This window comes from Sturnira hondurensis, unplaced genomic scaffold (assembly GCF_014824575.4).
Source record: "Sturnira hondurensis isolate 20B ecotype Veracruz unplaced genomic scaffold, ASM1482457v3 Scaffold0024912, whole genome shotgun sequence".
NCBI classification, from domain to species: Eukaryota; Metazoa; Chordata; class Mammalia; order Chiroptera; family Phyllostomidae; genus Sturnira; species Sturnira hondurensis.
In genome coordinates, this window is record NW_028097543.1 from 1,142,622 (window position 1) to 1,170,100 (window position 27,479).

General features: G+C 53.2%; 2 protein-coding genes across 2 annotated transcripts; both read left to right on the forward strand.

Moving 5' to 3' along the window:
* The first annotated feature begins 4,609 nt into the window (after positions 1-4,609).
* B9D2 (B9 domain containing 2) lies at positions 4,610-11,261 on the forward strand. Its single transcript, XM_037039013.1, has 4 exons — positions 4,610-4,787; positions 5,259-5,350; positions 8,649-8,774; positions 10,655-11,261. Exons 2-4 carry the CDS (start codon positions 5,263-5,265, stop codon positions 10,966-10,968), a joined length of 528 nt encoding a protein of 175 aa, XP_036894908.1. The 5' UTR covers positions 4,610-4,787; positions 5,259-5,262; the 3' UTR covers positions 10,969-11,261.
* Positions 11,262-11,759: 498 nt separating this feature from the next.
* Positions 11,760-26,835, forward strand: TGFB1 (transforming growth factor beta 1). The gene is made up of 7 exons (XM_037038959.1): positions 11,760-13,012; positions 15,976-16,136; positions 17,443-17,560; positions 19,093-19,170; positions 19,317-19,464; positions 25,897-26,050; positions 26,553-26,835. The coding sequence occupies exons 1-7, from the start codon at positions 12,655-12,657 to the stop codon at positions 26,709-26,711; spliced, it is 1,176 nt and encodes a 391-aa protein (XP_036894854.1). The 5' UTR covers positions 11,760-12,654; the 3' UTR covers positions 26,712-26,835.
* Positions 26,836-27,479: the final 644 nt, after the last annotated feature.

A 27,479-nucleotide genomic window follows, 5' to 3' on the forward strand; every position in this document is an offset into this window, starting at 1 on the left:
CCAGGGGCCGGAGGAAGGGAGAAGGGGAGTCTCTGTTTCATGGGTACAGAGTTTCAATTTTACAAAAAAAAAATAGTTCTAGAGATTGGTTGCATAGTTACACGCATACACTTAATGCCACTCATCTGTATACTTAAAAATGATTCATGTGGTGCCCTGGCTGGTGTAGCTCGGTGGATTGAACATGGGCCTGCAAACCAAAGGGTTGCGAGTTCGAATCCCAGTCAGGGCACATGCCTGGGTTGCAGGCCAGATCCCCTGTAGTGGGGCACGTGAGAGGCAACCACATGTTGCTGTTTCTCTCCCTCTCTTTCTCCCACCCTTCCCCTCTTTCTAAAAATAAATAAATAAAATCTTTTAAAAAATGATTCATGTGGTAAATTTTGTTGTGTTTTTTTAACAATTTTTAAAAGTTAAAAATAAAAAGTACATAAATATTCAGTATCCTTCTTTAAAATATATGGAAATATAGCCCTGGCTGGCGTAGCTCAGTGGATTGAGTGTAGGCCTGCGAACCAGAGTATTGCGGTTCGATTCCCAGTCAGGGCACATGCCTGGGTTGCTGGCCAGTCCCCAGCAGGGGACACACAATACATTGTGTGTCCTCGGCAGAGGCAACCATACATTGATACTTCTCTCCTTCCCTTCCCCTCTAAAGATAAATAAATAAAATCTTTAAAAAAATTAAAAAAATATGGAATGCCCTGGCTGGTGTAGCTCAGTGGATTGAGCATGGGCCTGCGAACCAGAGGCTCGAGGTTCGATTCCCAGTCAGGGCACATACCTGGGTTGCAGCCAGTTCCCGGCAGGGGACACACAATACATTGTGTGTCCTCGGCAGAGGCAACCATACATTGATATTTCTCTCCGTCTCTCCTTCCCTTCCCCTCTAAAGATAAATAAAAATATTTAAAAAAATAAAAATAAAAAATATGGAAATATATACCATTTCAGTAACAACAATAAACACAATCAATAATAGCAAACATTTTGCCAGGCACTGTCCTAAATTCATTACAAATTTATGTAAATAATCTATTGCTGGGTGACAAAGCATGCCCCCAAACTTAGTGGTTAGTTAAAACAGCAAATATTTATATTGCTGACACCGTTTCTGTAGGTCAGTAATCTGGTGATGGGGTAACTCAGTACTTCCGGTTCAGGATGTCTAACGAAGCTACAGTCCACATGTTGGCCAGGTGTGATGGTTCTTTGACGATCTGAGGCTGGAAGGTCTGCTTCCAAGATGGGTCATTCACCTGGTGCTGATGGTCGGCAGGGCGCCTCCATTCTTCCCCATTTGTGTCTTTCCACTGACAGCTTTACTGTTGTTACATCAGGATGGCTGACCTCTCTCAAAGTAAACCAACCAAGAGAAACAAGGTGGATGCTTTTTATGGCCTGGTTTTGGAAGTCACATGGTAACATTTCTGCCACTTTCTATTAGCTAGAAGTTAGTAGTTACCAAGTGCAATCTATACTCAAGGAATTAGGCTCCACCTAGTGAAAGGAGTGTCAAAGAACCTGTGGACATCCTGATATTTTATTTTATTCAAATATTTTATTTATTTCCTTTTAGAAACGGGAAATGAGGGAGAGAGGAAAACATCAATGTGGGGTTGCCTCTTGTGCCCCCTACTGGGGACTTGGCCTGCAACCCAGGCATGTGCCCTGACTGGGAATGGAACCAGGGACCCTTTGGTTTACAGGCTGGCACTGGTCCACTGATCCACACCAGCCAGGGCGACATATTGATATTTTAAAACAGCTTCATACATTCTTTAAATCCTGACAATCCAACAAGGTGGAGACCGTCACTCATATATCACAGATGAGGGAACTGAGGCACTGAAGGTCAGAATCAAGGTAAAGAAGGGGCAGAATCAAGACTAAAATTCAGGCAGTAAAACAGGGGAGTGTTTTCTTAATCACTAATACCAACCAGTAGGAAAAAAACTAACTGAAGAAAAAATATTTAAGAAAGAGAATTGACAGGCTTGGTAACAGGTTGGATACGGGAAGTGACAGCACCCAGGATGACACCCAAGCACAACTTCCATATTCCTTGAATCTGGGACGCCTGTATCCAGGAGTGGCAGGAGAGAGTGAGTAAAGTTTACAGAGTGAGGAAAAACTATGGTCACTTTGGCAAGGCAAATGATTTTTGTACTGATTTCTTCATTTTAAATAAAGCAGGTAATATTACCTACCTGGTGGGATGTCTGTGAGGATTAAAGGAGATTGTATGAGCAAAACAATGTTTCCGGGGCACTGGTACAAAGTAATAACTCAATAAACAGCAGTGTTGAAATATATCTATTAGTAAAATAGACCATTGAATTTTTTTTTTAAAGATTTCATTTATTGCCCTGGCTGGTGTGGCTCAGTGGATTGAGCACGGGCCTGTGAAGCAGAGGCTCATGGTTCGATTCCCGGTCGGGGCGCGTGCCTGGGTTGCAGGCCAGTTTCCAGTGGGGGNGGCTGGAAGGTCTGCTTCCAAGACGGGTCATTCACCTGGTGCTGATGGTCGGCAGGGCGCCTCCATTCTTCCCCATTTGTGTCTTTCCACTGACAGCTTTACTGTTGTTACATCAGGATGGCTGACCTCTCTCAAAGTAAACCAACCAAGAGAAACAAGGTGGATGCTTTTTATGGCCTGGTTTTGGAAGTCACATGGTAACATTTCTGCCACTTTCTATTAGCTAGAAGTTAGTAGTTACCAAGTGCAATCTATACTCAAGGAATTAGGCTCCACCTAGTGAAAGGAGTGTCAAAGAACCTGTGGACATCCTGATATTTTATTTTATTCAAATATTTTATTTATTTCCTTTTAGAAACGGGAAATGAGGGAGAGAGGAAAACATCAATGTGGGGTTGCCTCTTGTGCCCCCTACTGGGGACTTGGCCTGCAACCCAGGCATGTGCCCTGACTGGGAATGGAACCAGGGACCCTTTGGTTTACAGGCTGGCACTGGTTCACTGGTCCACACCAGCCAGGGCGACATATTGATATTTTAAAACAACTTCATACATTCTTTAAATCCTGACAATCCAACAAGGTGGAGACTGTCACCCATACATCACAGATGAGGGAACTGAGGCACTGAAGGTCAGAATCAAGGTAAAGAAGGGGCAGAATCAAGACTAAAATTCAGGCAGTAAAACAGGGGAGCGTTTTCTTAATCACTAATACCAACCAGTAGGAAAAAAACCAACTGAAGAAAAAATATTTAAGAAAGAGAATCGACAGGCTTGGTAACAGGTTGGATACGGGAAGTGACAGCACCCAGGATGACACCCAAGCACAACTTCCATATTCCTTGAATCTGGGAGGCCTGTATCCAGGAGTGGCAGGAGAGAGTGAGTAAAGTTTACAGAGGAAGAACTATGGTCACTTTGGCAAGGCAAATGATTTTTGTCCCGATTTCTTCATTTTAAATAAAGCTGGTAATATTACCTATCTGGTGGGATGTCTGTGAGGATTAAAGGAGATCGTACGAGCAAAACGATGTTTCCGGGGCACTGGTACAAAGTAATAACTCAATAAACAGCAGCGTTGAAGTATATCTATTAGTAAAATAGACCATTTAATTTTTTTTTAAGATTTCATTTATTTACCTTTAGAAGGGAAGGGAAGGGGAGAAGGAGAGAAACATCAATGCATGGTTGCCTCTAGTGAGTCCCCTGCTGGGAACTGGCCTGCAACCCAGGCATGTGCCCTGACTGGGAATCGAACCGCGATTGTGTGGTTCACAGGCCTGTGCTCAAGCCACTAAGCTATACCAGCCAGGGCTAACTTTTTATTTATATAAATATCATACTATTGAAATGTTGCCCCTCTCTATAACTTTGAGTTGTTGACTAACTTTCACAGTCCCATTTTGCAAAAAAGAAAGAGAATGCGTCCCCTTCCATCTCCTGCGCTGGGCGGGAGGAGTAAGGGACTAAGGCACTGCTCAGTTCATCAGAATGTGTGAGTGCCGCTGACTGAGTCTCTCTCCTTGTGCCCATTACATGGATGAGGAAACTGAAACCTAGAGCCAAGCAAGGTCACGAGACAGGTTCCTGGCAGAATCCAGTTTTTAAGAACCGGATTTTCTACAGATAAGGAGGTCTCACTTCCTCATTTCTCATCTCTCCCACGCCCTCACCCTTGCTCAGAATCTGCACCGTGAAGAACTGGGCAGTTTTTCTGAGAAGGAAGTTGGATGATCAGTCCCTTCAAGCCGGAGGAACTCTTAAAAAGGGGAAGGAAAACTCCCTCCTCAACTTCTTGAGTACCTCGGAATGAGGAAGGATTTTTTTTCTAGTTATGAGGCAGGAGGATGCACTCTAAGGGAAAGTGTTTGCGGCCCACGTTGGGAGAGACCTGAGGGTAATGGGGTATCGGTAGGTTTATTTATTTTGTGAAGAGGATATCTGGCAGAAATAGCTGCACTCAAACTTCGTCAACCACACGGCAGATGGCGGCTGCTGGGTCACGCCCCAAATGATTGAACCTTGAGTCGTCGCTGGACAGACCTTTCCCAAAATGGAGAGAGGATAGAGAACGTCCATCAGAGTTTAGCCCCGCCCCCCGCAGGCAGCTGGGGCCAATTAGCGGCCCGCAGGGCGGGTACAAGGCCAGGGGAGGAGGCTGCTGTTGCCCCAGCAACAACCAGACGAGAGAGCGTAGGCGGGCGCGGCCTCGGAGGGATCGTGGCGCCTCGCATCTCTCGCTGCCGGGAAGATCCGGGGAGAAGCTCGAGCCGGACCTTGGAAGTGGGCGCCCGCGGAGAGACGGACAGGTCAGCCCCATGAACTCCAATCTCGGTGCCGCTTTCGCCCATCCTAACCGTTAGCTGTTCTGAGGTGTGAATAGCGCATGCGTACGGTTAGAGGCGGGGCTTTGGCGCCTGCTCTTAAAACGCATGCTCCTCGCGGAGCTGAGGGGGAGGGAGGAGCTGAGGCTAGGGGGCGGGGCTTTTAGTGTTTGTGGGCGGAGCCACTGGCCTCTGGGGCGGGGCTTTCTGTGCGCTGAGCAAGAAGGTTGTCTTTGAGTCAGGGGTCAACCCTTCAGCCCCGTCCTCTCTAATCCCTTAATTTTTTGGCGCTCTCCTAGAGAGGCATTTAGGATCATGGTTAAGACCGCAGTGGTTTGACGAAGCTACTTTGAAATCCTAGTACTGTCCCTTATTTGGAGGGCCTCAGTTTCCTCCTCCCTCAGGTGGAAATAATAGTACACTTACAGGGTTGTGATTCTATTTTTACCCCCTCAGGGTCATGGCTGAGGTGCACGTGATTGGGCAGATCGTAGGGGCCACCGGTTTCTCAGAAAATAGCCTCTTCTGCAAGTGGGGCGTCCACACAGGTATTCCTGGACCTGGTTCATTTCCCCAGTCTGGTTCAAGACTCCCAGGCCAGAGGTTCCTCGCTCCTTCCTTGACCCCGCGGCCCAGTCCCTGATCCTTATTTTCCATCAGCTCCCAGGACAGCTAGCCATGTACCACACTGTCCATGTGTCTCATGCGCCTTTCTTATCACTTCCCATCCCATCTCTGGGGACTCTGGCTTCTACTCTCTGAACACACAGCCCCTAAGGATTTGGGGCTGTAGGCTAGACCCCACACCCACTCCCAACCCTCAGAACACTGCACAGCCTTAACCCTCCAGTCTGGAATGCATTCACTGCCTTAGGGGTGTCCTGGGTCTCTCTCCCATCTCAGTTCTTTGCTTAATGGTCTCCATTTATTGAGTTCTTATTGTAAAATGGAAGTTTCCATTCCAAACTTACCGAGGAAAGGCTACCCGACTGTATTCATAATTCTGTGTGAGAAAGTAGGAACGAAGTTCTGATAATCATCCAAGTCCATCGTCATGGCCCAGGAGGGATCTCAGAGGCCCCAGTTTCATGCCTCGCCATGTGAAGCAGAATAGTGTGGTGGTGTGGTATAATGGGTTAGGGCTGTCAGGTCTGAGCTCAAATACTAACTCTCTCACCTAATAAATTAGGGAGCCTCTTTGAGCCTCAGTTTCCTGATTTGAAAATTAAGCTAATAACAGAGGCAGCACAGTATTGAGGTTAGGAGTACAGACTGCCTGGGTTCAAAGCCAGTTGTTTATTATGTGGTCTTGGGCACTTGTCTTTGCCTCGATTTCCCTGTCTGTAAAATGGCAATAATAACAGCACCTACATCATGGGGTGGTTGTGTGAGCTAAATGAGTAACAACAGCACTTAGGAGGGGACCTGGCCCCCTAGTAATTGTTTAGTAAGTGTTCACCCTGCTCAGGTAAAAGTTGGATGGGGTCTTGTTGGTAAAGCCCGGGGTACACTGCCCAGCACACATAAATGCCTGTGTGATGAGTGCAGCTAATTGCCATTGCAATATCTTCAGGCCCCGGGCCCTTAGCGATTTCACTGGTGGTAGGTGGTTGAGATTCCCTGGGAAGTTGTGGCCCTCCGGCTGAGCAGATAAAGAGACAGGCTCTGGAGTCGGACTTGGTTTCCAGTCTGTGCCGCACCTGCTCTGTGATCCTGGGCAGGTGCTGTCTCCTTTCTGAGCCTCAATTTCCTTGTCTGTAAAGTGGGATGTTTGTCCTCCATAGGGGTGTTGGGAAATACTGTATGTGAAAAACCAGGCTCAAGGCCTGGTGCTTTCTTTGCCTGGACCAGAGGCAACAATAACTCATATGGTTTTTACAACTTCAGGGGACTGTTGAGGGAGCAGTTAATCCCGCAGAGAGCTCAGAGGTAGTCAGATAAAGGGCTTGGGCCCTGCAGTCCAACAGAGCTCAGTCTGAACCCAACTCCACCACAGCACCCAGATCTGCTGCAGTCCCGCTGCACCTTTCATGGAGAACAGTGCTTGGCACACAGTAGGTGTTCAATAAATATTTGTGGAATGAATGGGCAAGTGACTCTCCTTCCCAGAGTCTGCTTCTTTTTTTTTAAATTTTATTTATTTATATTTAGAGGGGAAGGGAAGGAGAGAGGGAGAGAAATATCAATGTGTGGTTGCCTCTCGTGCATCCCCTGCTGGGAACTGGCCTGCAACCCAGGCATGTGCCCTGACTGGGAATCGAACCACAATTGTGTGGTTCACAGGCCCACACTCAATCCACTGAGCTACACCAGCCAGGACCCAGAGTCTGCTTCTTTACATGTGAAGTGGGGGTTACATTAGCACACCTCCCAGGCTCACTTATTTGTCCAACAAACATTTATTGAGCATCTTCTGTATACTAAAATCTGGGTTTGATGTGGGGATCCAGCAGTGTACAAGATCCGTGATCTCCTGGGGTTCATAGGAGGAGAGACTAAATAAGCAGATAAAGAAATGAGTGTACCTGGCTGGTGTAGCTCAGTGGTTTGAGTGCGGGCCTGCGAACCAGACGATCGTGGTCGATTCCCAGTCAGGGCACATGCCTGGGTTGCAGGCTAGTTCCCAGCAGGGGGCGCATACACTGATACTTCTCTCCCTCTCCCCTTCCCTCCCCGTCTAAAATAAATAAATAAAATCTAAAAAAAAAAAAAAGAAAGAAAAAAGAAATGAGTATAATGCCCTGGTGTAGTGCTGGCTTGTGAACCAAAAGGTCACCAGTTTGATTCCCAGTCAAGGCACATGCCTGGGTTGGGGGCCCATCCCCAGTTGGGGGTGAGTGAGAGACAAGCACACGTTGATGTTTCTCTCCCTCTCTTTCTCCCTTCCTTCCCCTCCCTCCAAAAATAAATAAAGCAAATCTCTAAAAAAAAAGAAAGAAATGAGTGTAATGATTACAGATGGTGGTAGGATGGTGGTAGATATAAAGTAATAGGGGCTAATTTTGGATTGGAGGGTGAGGGAGAACCCCTCTCTAAAAGTGGCACTTGAGCTGATCCCTGAAGGATGAACAGAAGCCAGGCATGGAGCCATCCAGGACCACGGCTTTGTAGGCAGAGGGAACAGCCAGTGCAAATGCCCTGAGGAGGGAAACAAATATAGGACCAGTGAGGCTAGAGGTGGTGATGGGACGTGAGTTCAGGGGGTGAACACAGGCCAGATACAGGGCTTCGTGGGCTCTGGGGAGAGTGTGTAGACTGGGGGTGGGGTGGGGATTCATAGTCCTAGAGGGAGGATTAAATGAATTCATCACTAAAGTGCTTAGCACAGCATCTGGCATCTGGTAAGCATGCAGTGCATTTTTGCTCTTAGGTTCACCCTCAGTAGGACTGGTATTACTACGTGCCTCTCGCACTGCACTCATGCTCTTCATTGAGGTGCACCCTTGCTTCCGTCTTACTGCTTGGACCAGGATAGTGAATGCAGGGTGAGAATAGTAACTCTGACTCCCAACACTTACCCAGCCCTCACTGTGCCCCAGGCACTCTTCTAAGTACTCAGTCTGTGTTAGCTCATTTAATCTGCTCACAACGTGACAAGGAGTGCATTATTACACCCACTTGACTGATGGGGAGACCAAGGCAGGGAAAGGTAACCTGCCCAAGGGTGCACAGGCAGGAAGAAGTGCCAGGGATTTGAACCCAGACATTTGGCTCCAGAGTCCATGCTTTGTATCCCCTGTCCCCCAATACCAGGGAGGAACGGCTCTTACAGCCACAATGGCATCCCCTCCCTGATGGCTGCCTCCCACCCTTCCCTGCCCATCAGTGACCTGCTTCTCATTTCAGGAGCAGCGTGGAAGCTCCTGTCAGGTGTTCGGGAGGGCCAAACACAGGTGGATACCCCCCAAATAGGGGACATGGCCTACTGGTCTCACCCCATTGATCTGCATTTCGCCACCAAAGGCCTCCAAGGTGGGTTCCTGGCCTGGGCCCAAGGATGGGGGTGAGCAGTACCCAATGGGGCTGGTCCTGGGAACACCAAGTCCTGACCCTGCCCCTCTGCCCTTTGAGTCCCTTTCCCAGCCAGGCCTGGCCCTGGAGAGACTGAGCCGAGGCCTCCCATGGCTGGCTTTGGAGTGTGCCAGAGGCCAGGGGTGGGGGGGGAGAGGGGAGATGCCTTTCAAAGAGAGAAACCAAGAGAGTCTGCAATCAGGAGGAAGCTGGAGGAGTTATGTGAGAGAGAGGCAGGGCTCCCCAGCTGTTCAGAGGAGAAATGAGTATTCGGGGGAGGAAGGTATCAGCAAATCTTTTTTCTGGTGGAAAATTTGGGTCATTGGAACGCAGTGGATTCCAGGAAATAGCCTGGGTAAATATGCCATATATTTCAACAATATAAATAATATTTACTGAGTCCTGCCCTGAGCCTGACCTGTGATGCCAGGGAGATGTCAGTGACTGAGACTGCCCCCAGCCCTGTCCTCACGGGGGAGACAGACCTGTTCCTGGACAGTGGCAGCCCAGAGTAGGCAGGGATGGGATAGGGAATGGCAGTGGGAGCCAGGGATGGGAGGCTCCAGACTCTGCTGGGGAGTTCAAGGGGGGCTTCCTGGAGGAGGGGATGTTTGAGCTTTGCTGTGAGGGGCCAGTAGGAGCTAATAAGGCAGAGAGAAGGAAGAAGGTTCAAGGCAGAGGTCTGTGTATGGAAGGCTCAAAGGGTAAAGTGAGCCAGGACATTCAGAAGATGGAGAGAAAGCAGGAGGACTGCAGGGGGTGAGGGGACAGGGGATGGGCCATACAGGGCCTCGAATGCCAGGCTGCAGAGCTGGGGCCATCCCCTGAAGTGGGGGAGCCCACCGGTGACCGACAAGTCGGATCTTGCTTCTAAAATGCCCTCTGGCTGCTTATGGGTGGTGGATTGGAGGGTGAGGCAGGCAATTGTCCTTCCATTCTTCAGACCTGAAGTCCTCCACGGGTCCCACCGGGCAGCTCCCACCTGTGCAAAGGCACAGGCTATTCCCTCTGCTGGGAATGCTCTTCCCTAGATGTCCTCATGGCCCACTCCCTTCCTTCCTTTAAACATTCCCTCAAATGTCCCCTTCTTAGTGAAGATTTTCTTGATCACCCCCTTAAACTACATTCCACCCCCACCCTACCTAGCTTTATTTTCCTCCAGAGCAGTTATCACCATCTGACATACCCTATAATTTGCTTATTTACTCTGTTCGTTGTCTAGGATGTCAGCTACACAAGGGCAGGAGTTCTGGTCTGCTCTGTTTACCTCTGTGACCCCAGCTTCTAGGACAGAGCCTGAGCACAAAGGGGCTCAGAAAGGAAGGCAGAATGGAGCTGGATCTCCAAAGGCTTTGCCCACTAGGCTAAGGAACTGAACTGTATTCTTAGGACAGTGGGAAACCTATGGGAGGAGAAAGATGCTTCCAGGTGCCAGGTGGAGGATGGATTGGAGGGGGCAAGAAGGAAGGCCCTGAGCCCAGAGAGGACAGGGTGGGAATGGGAGAGCTTACTCTCCTCTGGGCTAGGCTGTCCTGAGATGGGGACACAGAAGATGCCACAGAGAGGGAAGTCAGCTGAGGCCAGTCTCAAAGAGCCTTGAATGCTGAAGTTGGATTTTATCCTGAGGGCACTAGGGAGCCATGGAAGGGTTTTGAGCAGGGGAGGGACACGGACTCAGAAATATCCCTTTGGCTGCTGTGTGGGAGTGGAGATCTGGAGAGGAGGCTGGGGCAGAAACCCAGGGGGGAAAGGACTGAGCCTGGAGTCTCTAGTGGGAATCAAGGAGGTGGGGGCCCAGGATGAGGAGCTACGCCCATTCCTCCCTCCCTCCTGTCTTGCAGGCTGGCCCCGGCTCCATCTCCAAGTGTGGTCCCAGGATAGCTTCGGCCGCTGCCAGCTTGCTGGCTACGGCTTTTGCCATGTGCCCAGCAGTCCGGGCACCCACAAGCTGGACTGCCCCACATGGCGGCCCCTGGGCAGCTGGCGGGAGCAGCTGGCACGGGCCTTTGTGGGTGGCGGGCCTCAGCTGCTACATGGGGACGCCATCTACAGTGGGGCCGACCGCTACCGCCTGCACACAGCTGCTGGCGGCACTGTGCACCTCGACCTGGGCCTGCTGCTGCGCCACTTTGACCGCTATGGTGTGGAATGCTGAAGGACCCTGCCTCCACAGCTCCCATCCACATCCCTGGACACCCATGAGGGGCGGAACTCTACAGTGGTCAGAAGTGTGGGCCCTGGAGACTGCCAGACCTGACCCCGAGTCAAGGCATGAGTCAAGGCATGCAGCAGCTTCTGTCCTGGCTAGCACCTCGTCTCCCAGCTGTCCCTCTGAAGTCCGGTTTCCCCGTCTGTGAAATGGGGGTAGCAAGTGTGTGGGGTCCCAGGGATTTGGGAAAGAGGCTGCCTCCTACATCGAATGCTAAATAAAAGACAGCTGTTCTGACAGGTGTGGGTGCCTTCCTGATTCCTGACCTGTCAGGTGGCCTGTGCCCCATCCTCCTACTGATCCCCACCTTCTTCCATCAGATTCGCCTCCCCCATCCTTTGCCGAAAGCTCTGACCCCCTTCCCACTTGGCGCCCCGTTATGAGCCCCTCTCCTCGGGGGTGTTCCCTTACTCTGTGCCCCTCTCCCTCCGTCTCTCACTTTGCTCCCATCCTCCCATGGAGCCCTCCCCGCCAGGTCTGCATGCTCTCGGTGACCTCCGCACAGCCATCAAAGCCACATGCATCCGGGTCGCCCGTTTTGGTAGCTCTTAGCCGCCAGGAGGCAGCACCCTGTTCGTGGGGCGGGGCCGAGGTGCCAGTGGCTTAAAAGACCCCCCTCAGAGCCCGCCCACGCGAGCCGAGGACGGTGGCCCGGCCCCCCCCATGCCCTCCCTCTGGGGGCCGCCCCCGCCCCGCGCGCTTCCTGGGTGGGGCCGGGCGGCTTCAAAACCCCCTCGCCGCCGCGGCCGGTCCTCGCGCCGCCGCCCTTCGCGCCCCGGGCCGTCCCACTCCCTCCTCCCAACGCGCTCCACTAGACAGGGAGGCCTACGGCCCCGGGCAGGGGGGACGCCCCCTCTGGGGCACCCCCCCGGCTCGGAGCCACCCGCGGGGCCGGCCTGGGCCGGGAGCGGAGGAAGGCGCAGCCCGAGGCCCCAGAGTCTGCGACTGGCCGCCACCGCCCCCGCCGCCGCCGCCGCCACTGTGGGGAGGAGGGGGAGGAGGAGCGGGAGGAGGGACGATCTGGTTGGGAGAAGAGGAAAAAAGTTTTGAGACTTTCCGCTGCTGCCGGGAGCCGGAGGCTCGGGGACGGCGCGGCGCGGCGCTGCCCGGCGAGGAGACAGGACTTGGGGGCCCCAGATCGCTACCCTCTCGCTGCCTGGGACGCTTCTTCTCTCCCTGACCCCCTTCACGGCGCCCCGGAGGCGCCCTCGTTCCGGACCAGCCCTCGGGAAACGCAAACCCGATTCCCACGGAGACTTGAGTGAAGACTTCGGGCGCATCCCCCTGCACGCTCCCCACCCCCAGCCTCTCTCTTGAGCCCCCACGCATCCAAGGTCCTTCCTCCCCGGGGTCCGGGTGACTGAATCTCTCATACCTGCCTCAGCGCCCTTTTTCAGGACCACTCACCTCCGGTACCAGGTCGCTCCCACCTCGGGTGTTTCCGTGGAATAACCCGAAGCCACCCACCAGAGCCTCCCCTGCACTCTCCCCGAGGACCTTAACTCTCCCTACCGCCCCCCGACCCCCCTTCCTTCCTTCCGAAGACCCCTCAGCCCCAGGAGGGGTGGGGCCTCCCTTTTCCCACCTAACCCGGCTCGCGCTCTCGGCGGTGCCGGGAGCGCTGCCTCCCCCATGCCGCCCTCCGGGCTGCGGCTGTTGCCGCTGCTGCTGCTGCCTCTGCTGTGGCTCCTAGTGCTCACGCCTGGCCGGCCGGCCGCCGGACTATCCACCTGCAAGACCATCGACATGGAGCTGGTGAAGCGGAAGCGCATCGAGGCCATCCGCGGCCAGATCCTGTCCAAGCTGCGGCTCGCCAGCCCCCCGAGCCAGGCGGAGGTGCCGCCCGGCCCGCTGCCGGAGGCCGTGCTGGCCCTTTACAACAGTACCCGCGACCGGGTGGCTGGGGAGAGCGCGGAACCGGAGCCCGAGCCGGAGACGGACTACTACGCCAAGGAGGTCACCCGTGTGCTAACGGTGGAAAACAGCCACGGTGAGCTCCGAGGGGCAGGGGACCCCGGGGGCGAGCCCCCAGGGGGCGCCGGCGCGCTGGGGGCAGGGGAGGAAATTACCGGAGGAAGAGAACCCCTGGGGGCGTGGGGAACGTGGGAAGGGGTCCCAAAAAGGATAGAGCTGAGCTTTCCTCTCCCCTCAGGTATCTGGTCTTGAAGAGGAGGAGAGAGTGAGCAAAGTGGACCTCTAGAAGAGGGCGTTCTAGAGGGCCGACGGGAGCGTGCGGGGTCGTGGGGGAAGTCCCCTGGAGGGAGCGGAGCGATCGGGGGAAGGGGTAGAACCAGACTTTCCGCTCCAGGGTGCGCTCGAGTGCAGGGGTCTCAGGGTGGGGCCTGCAGAGAGGGAGGCCGCTCTGGGAGAAGCGACGACCCCGGTTTCGGGCAAGGAGAGGCCAAGGAGAGAGCTGACCCGGAGCTCAGGGGTCCTGAGGCGGGAAGATTCAAGAAGGACGGAAAAGCGAGGTGGAGGAGCTCCCCGGGTGCTCTCAGGATAGAGCCCAACCTCCACATTCAAGGCCCTTCGGAGGTGACAGGGAAATGGAGAGAAGACCGGCTTGCAGAGGGCGCGGGGAACGTGCAGGATTTGGGGATGGGGTGCGGAGAGAGAGGGGTGGCGAGGGGGTGAGAAATTTGGGGAAGAAAGGGGCACGAGTTCGCAGGGAGGGCGAAGCTAGCCGGAGATGAACCGAGACCGCAGAGGGTGCCCGGGATGCGCGGGGAGGCGCCCGGAGTTTTCGCGGATGGACGTGCGAGGAGGAAGCTAACCCCCAAGAAACCTAGAGCACTGGGGTCGTGGGAAGGGGTGTTACGGAGGGGGGGGGGCGAGCGTGGGAAAGGTGGACCTGGAGGGGGGCGGAGGAGAGAGAAACGGCATTCGGCCGGGCGCAGCGACCCTCGCGCCGCAAGCTGGAGGGAGTGGGCTGAGTGAGGCCTCCAGCCGCAGGGGGTGAGGTGGTGGGTGCGACGCTGCAAGCTCGCGGTAAGGAAGCCCCACGTGGGTGCCACGCGCGGGGGGAGGAGCTGCGCGCCCGGAAGGGAGGAGGAGGACCCCACAGAGCTAAAGGCTGAGAATCTGGACCCCGAAGTGCCAGTTCCTCTCCTGGAGGCTGGGGAAACCCCAGCGTCCGGCCGCCTCGCCCGCCCCCCTCCCTTCCCTTTCCTTTCCGTGCCCCTGGGGGGCGGGGATCGCGCGCGCGGAGCCTGGGGCGAGACGAGGCAGGTCCGGTCCCCGCCCTCGCGGCGGCTGCGCCTCGCGTCCTCTTCGCCCCAGTTCCGGGCGGAGCCACTGCGGGCCCGCCCCGTTGGCGCCCACGCGGGAACCCAGGAGTCCCAAGAAGCCCAGTGGCTTGGGGCCGTCCCCTCCCCCCGTCTCACTTTCCCTATTGGGCGGTGGACTTGTGGGTCCCCAGCCCACTCCTTTGCCCAGTTGATGGCTCCGGCCAAAGAACGCCCACCCCCACCCGCATTTCCATCTCACCTTTCCCGTCATGGCCTCACCTTCGTTGTAGAGATTCAGCACTTAGGCCTTCCATCCGCTCCACCTGGCCCCCAAACCCTGTGTCTCTCCCCCGTGGCTCCCATCTCTGTCTTCGCGTCTCTCCCGCATCCCCAGTGGTCTCCACCTCTTTCCTCCCTTCCGCTCTTCCTCTTCCACACTTCCTCTCCCTGTCTCTGCAGTGTCTCCCCACACCCTCCGCGGTCCCCGCCCCTCCTTTCTCTCTTCCCTATCTGTCTCCCCACCCAGGCTCTATCCTTCCTCCGGGGGTTGCTGAGTAACCCCTGGGCCAAGATAGCGCTTGTTTGCAGGGGACGCGGACTGGCCTGGCTAGAGTGAGGAGGAGTGGAGCAAGGCGGACCACAGAAGGGGATCTCTCAGATCCGGCCTCTGTTTCCACTTCCCACCTCCCCACTGCAGAGACCTAAAGCAGATGCCCCGCTTGATCCAGGAGTTCATAGCCTGTCCCCTCAACCCCAACCCCAAACTTTCCCTAGTCTGGAAAACTCTTCCTAATTCCGCTCCCCCCCCCCCACCAGTCCATTCCTACCTGGAATGAATTCTGCCTTTTCTAACCAGTTGAGGGAGGAAGCAATTAATAATGATAGCAATGGTAATAGTAATAGTAATAGTAATGACATCACATTAGCTAGGAGGTGGCATAGCCTAGGGTTTGTCTCTGGACCCAGACTGCCTAAGTTTGAATTCCCATCCTGCAGCTTCTTAGCTGTGTGACCTTGGGACAAAGTACTTGATCTCTATATTGCCTCAGTTTCACCACCTATAAAATGGGTGTGATAGTATCTTCCTTATAGGGTTGTTGTGAATGTTAAATGCAAAGCGCTTTAGTACACACAGTAGGGGGTCTCCTGTGGGCAGGCTGTGCTTTACCCGCATCACTCACTTCACACCCTCACCCTGCAGTGTGCTAGGGTTTTACAGGCGAGGAGCTGGCCCAGAGGTACTCCCTTGTCCACAGTTACACAGTGCTTCTGTTAGGAGAACCTGGGTTGGAAGACAGGGAGCTTGATGTCGTTGTTATTTTTCAAAGAATAGAAAGAAACTGAGGCTCTGAGAGGGGATGTGACTTGCCAAGGTCCCAGAGCTGGAAGTCCGCAGGCAGAGGCATGGTCTGCTCCAAATGCCCTTGACCGCACACCGCCATGTCATTGCATTTGAGGCTCCAAGTGCTGGAAAGGTCTGAGCAAGCGAGCAGATTGATACCTTTGGTGCCAGCCTGTACTAAGTGGGCCCTTTACAGGTGATGGGAGAGAAGAGTTTTACAGAAGAGAGATGAACCCAGAGAGGGCAAGCCACTTGCCCAAGGTCAGGGTCGGACTCCAACCCAGAGCTGTCAGCTCTGGAGCCCACCCTCCTATATTTGGGGTGCCTCAGCTCCCCGTCCCTGCCACGCCGCTGACACTCCGCTTCTCCACTCCTTCTGCCTAGAAATCTATGAGACGTTCAAGCATAACTCACACAGCATATATATGTTCTTCAACACGTCGGAGCTCCGGGAAGCAGTCCCCGAACCCCAGTTGCTCTCTCGGGCAGAACTGCGCCTGCTGAGGCACAAGTTGAAAGTGGAGCAGCACGTGGAGCTGTACCAGGTGGGGGAACGGGCCAGGTGCGGCAGCTGGGCCACAGGTGGCTGCAAGGTCCGCATAGATGAACCCTGAAGGGTGGAGGAGTGCAGACTGTGCAATCACAGGGCTCTTTGAAACCTTCAGACTCCTAACACCCTAGAATGTCAACCACTTAGAAGGCTGGAATCTTAGCAATTGGATTCTAGAACACAGGGCCCTTGAAAGTTGAAATCTCTGGAGAGGTTGGTGGTTCTCAACCTGCTCTGTCCCATACGGAAGGCACTAGTCGCATATGGCCATTTAAAAGACTGTACTTTCAAGGGACCATTTCTATAGTTACATACGGACGTTGAGGTTGAGGGCAATGAAATAAAAGCAAAAATTCAGTTCCTCAGTCTCGCTGGCCATATTTTCAGTGGCCGTAGTCACATGTGGTCCGCGGCGGTCTTGGATGCCTCAGATCAAGAACACGGCCATCATCACAGACAGGTCTCTTAGAGAGCTCTGTCCTAGGACATGTGCAGTCTTCAGGAGGTTTGGGGCATCTGGAAGGGCTGGAATCTCTAGAGGGTCAAGGGGCCTAGAATCCACGTCCAAGGGGCCTAGAATCTAGCATTAGACTCAACAACAGATGGCAGACTCTTACAACCAGGGAACTCTGTCTGAGGTTAGCTTCTTGGTGTCTCGAGAACCCAGCTTTAGAGCACCCAGCTTTTGGTGTTCTGTCCAGCCCCAGGGGGTCATTCTACACACTGAAGACACCTGTGAGCCTCCTGCCAGGTGTCTGTAGCTTCTGGGTTTCTGGATTCCTGGACTTGTAGAATGTTAGTTCCTTAGAACTCCTTAGGCTCGTGGCCTGTGTAATTCTTGGGGTGCTGCCAAACCCCGGAGTTATAGAATGACTTCTAACATAGGCCCCTAGAAAATTATAGACTCAGAATACAGGGTGTCAAATTTGCAGAACAGTGTGCTGAGTGAAGCCCAGGGTGTCTGCAAGAAAATCTGAGTGCTGTGGGCTGTCCAGGCTCAAAGGGACCTGGCATTTCCTGGCCAGCAAGGAAACCGAGGCCTAGAGAGAGAAAGGAATCTCCACAGCCCCAAAGGGTCAAGGGCCAAGGCTGAGCCTCTTAGGTAGCTTGACTCTCAGCCTGGGGCTTGCTGTTCCTGCAGGGTCCCTGAGCATGGATGTCTGGGAGGGGACTGGACTGTCCAGGGGACTCTTGGAAGGTCCATTTAGGGGAGCGGATAGAGTGGGGGTGCAGGCCGTGGACATGGGGCCGTGTGGCAGCATCCCCCCAACATCTCTCTCCTTCCATTCACCACCCCCCAGAAATACAGCAACAATTCCTGGCGCTACCTCAGCAACCAGCTGCTGGCCCCCAGCGACACACCTGAGTGGCTGTCCTTTGAGGTCACTGGAGTCGTGCGGCAGTGGCTGAGCCACAGAGGTGAGGACCGCTTGTCTGTCCCATCCTGTTTCGTGATGGGGTCGACCCCATCGAGTATCCCCTAGGGGATACTCTGCCTAGCACCCCCCAACCCTAGGGCGGTGCCAGAGAACCAAGACCTGGCCCTCCTCCCAGACACTCAAACCTGAGTGAGTAATGGATCGATCCATTTCCTGAGCACCTGGCCTGTGCTGGGTGATCCCGGGGACACAGCAGTGACAAAAACAGCCCAGACCTTGCCCTCACAGCTCTCATGGTCCATTGCTGGAGTGGGGAAGGGGATGAAAGACCTGTAAATCAAGCAGGAATGACCCAGAGGGAGCAGGCCTGGAATGGGGAGCCCAGAGGAGGTGGCTGTGCAGTCTGCCATCAAGGAGAGCTTCCTGGAGGAGGGGGCATCAGAGCTGATGTCTGAGGGATGAGTGGAACCATCCCAGAAAAGAAGGAGGAGCAAGACTGTTAGAGGCAGAGGGACAGGCCCGGCACAGCCTGTCTATCTTTGTGGAACAGGATGGTGTCTGTCTGTCCTGTCCTGGCTGAGTCCACAGGCCCACATCTCCTTTCCTAATCTCCCCCTTATTCACACATCCACTCAGTAATTGCCAGAACGTCCCTGCTCTGTGCCTGACCCTGTGCTGGTGGTGTGGGCCAGAGAGTGCTACCAGAGTCCTAGCGGGCAGTGATGCCCAGAGTGATGAGGGCCGGGGTGGGCGGCCCAGAGCAGATGCCCAAACCCATCTGGAGGAGGGGGCCTGGGAGGGCTCCCTGAGGGTCAGGGTGACTGGGTCGAGACTCATGGGATGAGTGCTGCTTTGGCCAGATGGAAAGATGTGGGTTAGGGAACATTTGGGCGCTGAGACAGTATCTAGGGCCACTGGACAAAGGCCTGTCTTGGTCACTGCTGAGTCCAGAGCACCTGCTATAGGGTCCAGCACATAGTAGGCAGCTTAGAAAATCCACTCACTCATTTAAGAGGCTGGATGGACTGTGTGTGAATCCCAGCCCTGCCTTTTCCCACTTTGGGCAGGCTACCCCCGGTCTGTACGCCTGGGCACCCTCTCCTGGAAAATGGGTGGCTTTGGTGAGGATTAAGGGGGATAGTGCCCACAGAGTGTTAAGAACAGGCCTGTGCACTCCTGCACTCTGTAGATGTTTGTTTTCATGATGGTGGGCCAGGCCCGCAGGGAACAAGAAAACAAGGTTCCCTTCCCCTGTTCATCCTGCTCTCCCCTGAGAACAATGGGGGAAATAAGGAGCCACATACAAAGGAACCATAGGGTCAGTGCTATGGAGAAAATAAGGTGATGTCACAGTGGGAGTGGGGCCTGCATCCTGGAGAGCTTCTTGGAGGAGGTGACATTTGCACTGAGACCTGAAGGTAGAGAAGGAGGCAGCAAGGCAAAGAACTGTAGCAAGAAGGTGCAGGAAGAGGGACAGTAAGGAGTCCCAAGAGGTTTGCTCCTTCCTTCTCTCCCCCAGGGGCTGGGTGAGCCGCAGCCTCACACTGGGCTCCCCTGTCCTCACTCCTACAGGTGAAATCCAGGGCTTTCGCCTCAGTGCCCACTGCTCCTGTGACAGCAAAGATGACATCCTCCATGTGGAAATCAACGGTGAGGCCCACCCCTCTGTCCTGGCACCATGTGCAATGTGTGTGTGTGTGTGTGTCCAGCCTCCTCCCCCTGCCCATCACCCATTCACCATCTGAGAGTGTGTATGTCTCTCCACCCCCCACCCGCTGGCTCCCAAACTCAAACAGGAATCAGTGTCGGCCGCCGGGGCGACCTGGCCACCATTCATGGCATAAACCGGCCCTTCCTGCTTCTCATGGCCACCCCACTGGAGAGAGCCCAGCACCTGCACAGCCCCCGGCACCGCCGAGCCCTGGACACCAACTATTGCTTCAGGTGAAGACCGAGGCCTTCCAGCCTGGGGGGGGGCGGCTGACCCAGCGCCGCAGGGTGGGCGCCTGGCCGGTTCTCTGCTTGCTTGGGCTGGCGTCTCCTTTGGCCTGGAAAGCTCAGAGGATGAGGCTTGAGTCCTAGCATGCAGGCCTGTGTGACCTGGGAGTCCTCGAAGGCTGAGAGCAGGTTGCTTTCTTGCTGGTGTGTGGGAGTCAGAGACCATTAGAATGCTGAGCGCTGTGAATGGGAATTCAATGTTGGGAGGCCACGGCGTCCAATTTTGATGTTATTGACAAGTTGGGGTCCTAGAACGTGGGGACCCTAGGATGCCAGACTTCACTGTTAATTGTTGAAATCTGGCAGTGTTGGATTCAAGGACTGCTGGGATCCTCATTTGGGAAATTCGGGGTTGGAAAGGTTGCCCTTGTTGGGTTCCTGCACCATTGACAGGTTGGAGTCCTCGAATCTTCTGCTCAGAATGGTCCAATCACGTGTGAAAATATTAGCACTCACAGGTAGAGCTGGAGGAAGCCAGAATGTTGGTATCCTAGTGTTGGGGCTCCGTGTCAGAAGGCTGCATTCTTGGAAGGCTGGGATCTTAGAAAGCGGAAGCTTGGACCTCTTGAGTGACAGGCTCAGGACTGTGGAATGCTGGAATGTTGTGTTGAAATGTTGGAATTCAGGAATGCCAGGATCCTTGAGAGTTGGAATGTGGGACTCCTAGAAAGCTGAAGATGCTGTCGGAGGGTTAGAGTCTTCAGATGCTGGTGTATTGCAGTCTAAGAAAGTTGAAAAGTTGGATTGCTAGAATGTTAAAATTCAGAGTTAGAATATTGCTAATTTAGAGTGATAATGCAACCCTGTCCCTCCCCTGCTGAATATTTTTTAAAGATTTTATTTATTTATCTTTAGAGGGGAAGGGAAGGGGAGAAGGAGAGAAATATCAGTGTATGGTTGCCTCTTGTGAGTCCCCTGCTGGGAACTGGCCTGCAACCCAGGCATGTGCCCTGACTGGGAATCGAACTGCGATCGTGTGGTTCACAGGCCTGTGCTCAATCCACTGAGCAACACCAGCCAGGGCCTCTGCTTAATATTTTGATGGTGCCTCTGGGCTTTGTCTCATGCTAGTCCCCCGATGAAAAGTTAGCTTTTCTCCCAAGCTCCTTCCAGACCCTACCCTCTACCCGGCCACTCTGTGAATGAAGAACAGACTGAGGTCTTGGGTGCTAACAGCTAGTAACCATACAAAGACAGGCAACCATGTGAGCCTCTGTTGAGAGGGACACAATCTCACCTTGGAAGTGTTGCAAAAAAAGTTGATCCTGAAGCTGATCAAGATGGTAGATCCGACTAACAATTTTCCAGAAATAGAGGGATGGTGGGCCGAGTTAAACACCGCCCCAGGCGCGCCGCGAGCAGCATCAGGACTGTGGGAAATCTGACTCATCTTCTTCCACAGAGACAACGCCAAGGCAGGAGATAGACAGAAAGAGGGTTCTGTGGATTTTAAATGGAATCTTGGGAGGTATACTGACCGACTGTGATGTGTGGACCTTATTTGGATCTTTATTTGGGCAGACTCAAACAAGAAAAGGTGTTTATGAGACAGTTGGGGAAATATGAACTCTAACCAGATATTTGATGATATCAAGGAATTGTTGTTACTTTTGTAATTTGGTGTTGTGGTTATGTTTTAAAATAGTCCTGAAATTTCTTGGAGATACATATGGAAATATTTATGGGTGAAATGATATGGGAGAGAGGAAGTGGGTAGGGTAGTGATATGAGGCAGGACCAAAAAAAAAAAAACTGAAACGGAATTATCTTCTGGAGGGCAGGCCCCTTGTAGTACAGGCTTCCTTCACTGGGTGAGTGCTCTAGGCTTCCCTCACTGGGTGAGCCCGTCTGTGCCAGCGCGCCAGCTGGCGTTGTTGTGAGAGGCTGCTTTCGGCTCCAGTGAATGTTTTTGAAGACTCTTTCACCGAGTTGCCCATTTCACAATGTGTAATTTTTTAAAAATATTTTATGTATTTATTTTTAGAGAGGGGACAGGAAGGAGAAAGAGTGGAGGAGAAACATCAATGTGTGGCTGCCTCTCGTGTATGCCCCACTGGGGACCCAGCCTGCAACCCAGGCATGTGCCCCGACCGGGAATCGAACCAGCGACCCTTTGCTTCACAGGCCCACGCTCAGTCCACTGAGCCACACCAGCCAGGGCTCACAATGTGTAATTTATGAGTGCACCTGCCCACCCTGTGCTGAGTGTTCAGCAGTTTTTGACCAAAACAGCGGGACCCCTGAGCCCCACCCTCCCTATTCACCTGATCTCACCCTGAGTGACTTTTTTTGTTTCCCTGGGTGAAAAAAAGTTCTCAAAGGGAAACGGTTTGCTGAAGTGAAAGAGGTGAGACAAAAAAAATGGCAGAAGCACTAAGCAATTTTTTATAAGTGAGTTCTGGGTGTTTTGGGTCCCCTCTTGTGCAGTGAGGGTGGGTCTGCTTCGTTGAGTGTTGAAGCTGGGTGATAGAGGCATTAGAGTTCAAGGTAATAGTCTCTGCTTCTGTGCATGTTTGAGGTTCACGCACCCTCTTGTTGTTCTTAGCTGAAACCCCATCTCCACTGGGAAGCTTCCCTGACTCCCTGGCCAGCATCCAAGGTGAATGTGATTTCCCTTGGCCTGCCCTGGGGCCCCAAGTGGGCTTCTTGTGCTCCTCAGGCCCTGTTGAGCCCTGATGGACCGACTGGATCAGGGAGAGCTCTGCAGGGCCGGAAATGCAGCAAGCCCCAGAACTGTGCGTGCCTGGGGGTCCCTTGGCAGGGCTGTTGAATCTGGCCTGCTCTGTCCCGCCCCACCCCGTTTCTGGTTCAGGAAGTCCAGGGCCGAGCTCGAGAATTTGCATTCCGCACAAGTTCCCAGGTGATACTGCTACTGGACCCCACGTGGAGAATAGCTGAGTTGGATAATAGGATGACAGACCATTCAAATCTCAGAACCTCAGAACCTCAGCCAGAGTTGTTCCAGAAATGAAAGATTATTCTGGACAGTGGGTCTTCTGCTTCTGTGGGTCCAGGACCCCCTTGAGAAGCCAAAAGTCAGGAACCTTTTCCCCCAGAAGAATGTGCATGGGTACACATATATGTTCATATGGTTTGGGGGCCTCAGGACCCTCCCCAAGCCCATACACAGACTTCCTGACACCTCCTTGGACCACGGGATATGGACACCTTATTTGCTTCAATATCCCCTGCATTTTTGATGGGGAAACTGAGGGACTGGCAGAGCTGAAGGACCTCAGTTTCCTGACTCCCTTCTTAGGGCTCTGTGGCTCTTAGAAAGATCTTGCCCCAGGAGATGCCGTGTTATCCCTTCTTTCTCCTCTGTTAGAGTCCACACGGTTGTTCTGGGCAGCTGAGGCCACAAGCTCTGGGGCAGCACAGAGCTGGCTGTGAGCCGGGCTGAGAACCTGGCTCCACCCCTTACCCGCTGTATGTGAGCAGGCAACATCCTTCTCATGTTGGATGAGGCTCAGCTTTTCATCCTTCAGATGGGAGTAACAGCCCTGGCCAGGTACTCAGCTGGTTAGAGCATCATCCCAACACACCAGGGTTGCGGGTTCGATCCCTGGTCGGGGCACACACAGAAAATCAACGTTTCTTTCTCTCTCTCCTTCTCTCTTTTCCCTCTCTCTATCTCAAATCACTAAGTAAAAATTAATTTTAAAATGGGAATAATAAGAAGGCTCGCCTCGCAGGGCTTTGAAGTTACTTGATGAATTCTCTGTTGATTACTGTTTGGATAGATACATCCATGCATGTGGACCCAGCCCAGATATGATCTCAGAGAACCTCCAGCTCTGACCCCCAACCTCTCTCTGAAGAAGCACCCACTCTGACTGTATCTGTGTCTCCTTCCGGAGAGTGTCTGCGTGAGGCACTTGTATGTGTTTGTGTGTTTTGTCCAAATGGTGGAGTCTTCTTTGGTGGGGCAGGGGTGGGGATGCAGGGCTGCGTTTTCATTCTTTTCATTTCTTTTCTGATTCTAAAAGTAACACATGTCCACTGCTGAGAATTTGGAAAGGACAGAAGGATATCATCCATCATGCTAAATACCAATGTCATAGAAATAGAAATAGAAACAATATTACCCATCATACCATCAGCATGTTAATATATCTCCTTCCAGTTGCCTTGTGCAAAATAGAATTCGGATCATACTGTGCCTTCAGCTTTGCACAGTGTTTCTTTCACATATTACGACTGTGGAACACATAGTGGTCCTGGCTGCCCACGAGCCAAGCTATTTAGCCAAGCTCCCTGCCCTTCTCAGCCATGGCCTCGGGGGCCATTAATGCCCAGGTCCTTTGAAACAAGCAGAAGCCTAGGCCCCAGCTCTGGACGACTGGTCTCTGGATCTGAACATGGGACAGAGATTATAAGTCCAGAATGGTAGCATCTTATACACCACTATTCTTCAATGTGATTTTTAAAAAAATCTAACATACTAAGCAATTGATTTATATGTCCAATATTTGCAGGGTGCCTACTGTGTGCCAGGCACTGCTGTAGGCACCAGGGATACATTAGGGGACAAAGAGAAAAAAAGTCCTGTCCTGCCCTGGCTGGTATGGCTCTGGATTAAGCGCTGGCCTGCAAACCACATGGTCACCGGTTCGATTCCCAGTCAGGGCACATGCCTGGGTTGTGGGCCAGGTCCCCAGTTTGGGGTGTGTAAGAGGCAACCGATCAATGTCTCTCTCCCTCCCTTCCTCTCTCTCCAAAAATAGATAAATAAAATCTTTAAAGAAGAAAAGAAAAATGTCCTTTCCTCAAGAGGAAGGCAGATAAGGAATACATCCCGCAAATCAATCCCTAACAAATAAAAGAGCAGGTGGCTATAAGTTCTAAGAAGAAAACTAAATTAGAAAAAAGAAACAGAAAGAAAGGTATTGGAGACTATTTTCCCTGTTCTGATTAATTTTCATTATGAACAATTTCAAATGTATATAAAAGCAACTAGCGTCGCATAATGAATTCTCATGCAGCTTCCACAGGTTTTAAGATTTTGTCCCATTTCAAATACGGTCATTTTAAAAAAGATTTTATTTATTTATTTTTGGAGAGAAGAGAAGGGAGGGAGAGAAACATTGATCGGTTGCCTCTCACACACCCCGAACTGGGGACCCGGCCTGCAGCCCAGGCAGGTGCCCTGACTGGGATCAAACAGGGGACCTTTCAGTTTGTGGGAAGACGCCCAACCCACTGGACCACACCGGTCGGAACCAGACATTTTCATGTTTTCCTGCATATCTGCAATGCTTTTGTTACACTGAACGGAACTGTATCTAGATGTGTATTTTGGATGAGATGGTCCAGGATGGACTCTCTGAAGAGCTGACATTCATTGGTTCCACTATTTACTGGGCAGCGGCTGCATGCCAGGCAGCGTTCTAGGAGTGGGGCTCCCTGAGTGGAGGGCATTCGAGTGTGCATTTAGAGGAAGTGAAGAAACAAGCCCGAGCAGGTATCTGTGGGAACAGCAAGCCAGAGGGAACAGCAAGTGCAAAGACCCTGGGGTAGGACTGTTTGAGGAACAGTGAGGACACCAGTGTGGCTGGAGTGAGAATGGAGGGGGGTTGAGAGTAGTCTGATCCAGTAGTGGCTTGTGGTGCATGGTGAAGGCTTCCAGTGTTTGTCCTTAGTGAGACGGAGCCATGTTTGGAGCAGAGGAGCAACATGACAGTCTCTCGCATGTGACCCCAGAAGGCAGGTATTTCTGTCTGTTTTCTGTGTGCTAAGTCCCCTGTAGACCCTGGCCCAGCACACAATAGTTCAGTAAACACTTGCACACGTGGAAGTATCAGTACCCATGGAGCTGCACTATGCTTCTTTAAATTTTTTTTTTTTAATTTTTAGAGAAAGGGGAAGGGAGGGAGAAAGAGAGGAAGAGAAACATCCATGTGTGGTTGCCTCTTGTGCGCCCCCTATTGGTGACCTGGCCTGCAGCCCAGGCGTGTGCCCTGCCTGGGAATCAAACTGGAGACCCTTTGGTTTGCAGCCCATGCTCAATCCACTGAGCTGTAGCAGCCAGGGCTGCACTGTATTTTTAATGTCCCAGTGTGTTGTAGATGTTCCACTTGGAGGGTCACTGGGCTTCTTACAAGGTTTGTTTTGAGCACCTCATGAGCTAGTTTATTATGATGCTCTGAGCGCAGTGCCTGACTAGAGGAAGTATTTTATCAGCGTTGGTGATTATCAGTACTGTTGCTGCTGTTATCACGGGTGCAAGGAAGACCAAGATGGGGGTGGAGCTGGGGCAGGGACTCTCTCTCTCTCTCTCTCTCATGTGCGCACACGCCCCTGCGGGGAGAGGGGGCATGGTCAGCTCCCCTGGGCTCCTCTGCCCTCCTGACCTGGGTTCCTCATCCATGCCCGCAGCTCCACAGAGAAAAACTGCTGCGTGCGGCAGCTCTACATTGACTTCCGCAAAGATCTGGGTTGGAAATGGATCCACGAGCCCAAGGGCTACCACGCCAACTTCTGCCTGGGGCCCTGCCCCTACATTTGGAGCCTGGACACGCAGTACAGCAAGGTGCGTCTGGCCCACAGGCTGGAGGGAGCAGGGACGGAGGGAGAGAGGTACAACTGGAGACGAAGTGAGGAGAGAAGGAGGAAAAGGGAGGAGAGACTGGGAGACTGGAGGAGGGGATGATAAGGAGATGGGAGAGGAGCTACAGATGGTTCTGCGCAGTTAGAGACACAGGGCGCGGAGGGAGCTACAGATGTGGCCAGACCGCGGGGACAGAGTAACCCGTAGGGGGTGAGGGGAGAAGTGAGAATTGGAGGGAGAAAGGGAAACTCAGAGGCGGAACGAGAGAGAAAAAAGCAGGAGGGCACCGGTTGATACAGGGAGACAGAGTTAGGAAGACGGAAGAAGACAGAAAGATTGAGTTACTAGCCAAGAGCGGGAAATGGGGAGAGGCAGAGATTGAGACCTAACTGGTGAGGTGACACTAGGGAGATGGGGAGCGGCGGGCAGGGCGAGGGGCACTCTCCCAGAGACCTCGGCCCTGACCCCGCCCGCCCACCCGCAGGTCCTGGCCCTGTACAACCAGCACAACCCGGGCGCGTCGGCGGCGCCGTGCTGCGTGCCGCAGGCGCTGGAGCCGCTGCCCATCGTGTACTACGTGGGCCGCAAGCCCAAGGTGGAGCAGCTGTCGAACATGATCGTGCGCTCCTGCAAGTGCAGCTGAGGCTCCGCCCCCAGGCGCCGCCCACCGGCAGGCCCGGCCCCGACCCCTGCCCGCCCTGACGGGCTGTATTTAAGGACACCGACCCCCAAGCACACCAGGGGGCCCATTAAAGGTGGAGAGAGGACTAGGGGGTCTCTGTGTCATTGGGCGCCTGACCAGGTCTCTCACTACCGTTTCGGGACTCCCGCGCCACCTGCCTCCTCCAGTCTCTCTCCACCGTTCATTTGCCCCTCCTCAGACACTCGCCAAGCACTCCTTATGTTGCATGTACTCCTGGTAAACATTAGATTTATTTATTGAGCATCTTGGGTCTTGTTCTAAGTGCCTACGTTCATTAACTCATTCAACCACCATAACAAAGCCCTGAGACACTGGGAACTCTAATAACACCCACTTGAAAGGTGAGGAAACTGAAGCCCAGAGAAGTTAAGGGAATAATTCCTGCCCACCAGGAACCTGCCTTCTGGGGAAGAGACTGACATGGCGAGTGGCAGGCTGACAGGAGAGCAGGATGGAGTGTGAGATGGAGGAGGGAGGGCTTCTTGGAGAAGGTGGCAGTTGGGACTTGAAGGTAGCTGCGGGGAGAGTGTTCTTGGTAGAAGGAAGAAAAGGCCTGGAAGTGAGGATAAACTTGGGGTGAGGGAGGAAGGAACAGGCCAGAGTGGTTGGAAGGGAGGGGCAAGGAGAAGGGTGTTGGGAGCTGAGTCAGATGGTTACACTCCCAGGCCAGAGAGTAATAACAATCCTCCATGCCAGGTATGAATCTAC

Bases quoted from the DNA above. Each gene is read 5' to 3' on its own strand.
- B9D2 (XM_037039013.1), top strand. From the start codon at position 5,263: ATGGCTGAGGTGCACGTGATTGGGCAGATCGTAGGGGCCACCGGTTTC. The intron at 5,351-8,648 runs GTATTCCTGGAC...TTCTCATTTCAG, and splicing joins CAAGTGGGGCGTCCACACAG to GAGCAGCGTGGAAGCTCCTG. The intron at 8,775-10,654 runs GTGGGTTCCTGG...CCTGTCTTGCAG, and splicing joins CGCCACCAAAGGCCTCCAAG to GCTGGCCCCGGCTCCATCTC.
- TGFB1 (XM_037038959.1), top strand. From the start codon at position 12,655: ATGCCGCCCTCCGGGCTGCGGCTGTTGCCGCTGCTGCTGCTGCCTCTG. The intron at 16,137-17,442 runs GTGGGGGAACGG...ACCACCCCCCAG, and splicing joins AGCACGTGGAGCTGTACCAG to AAATACAGCAACAATTCCTG. The intron at 19,171-19,316 runs GTGAGGCCCACC...AAACTCAAACAG, and splicing joins CCTCCATGTGGAAATCAACG to GAATCAGTGTCGGCCGCCGG.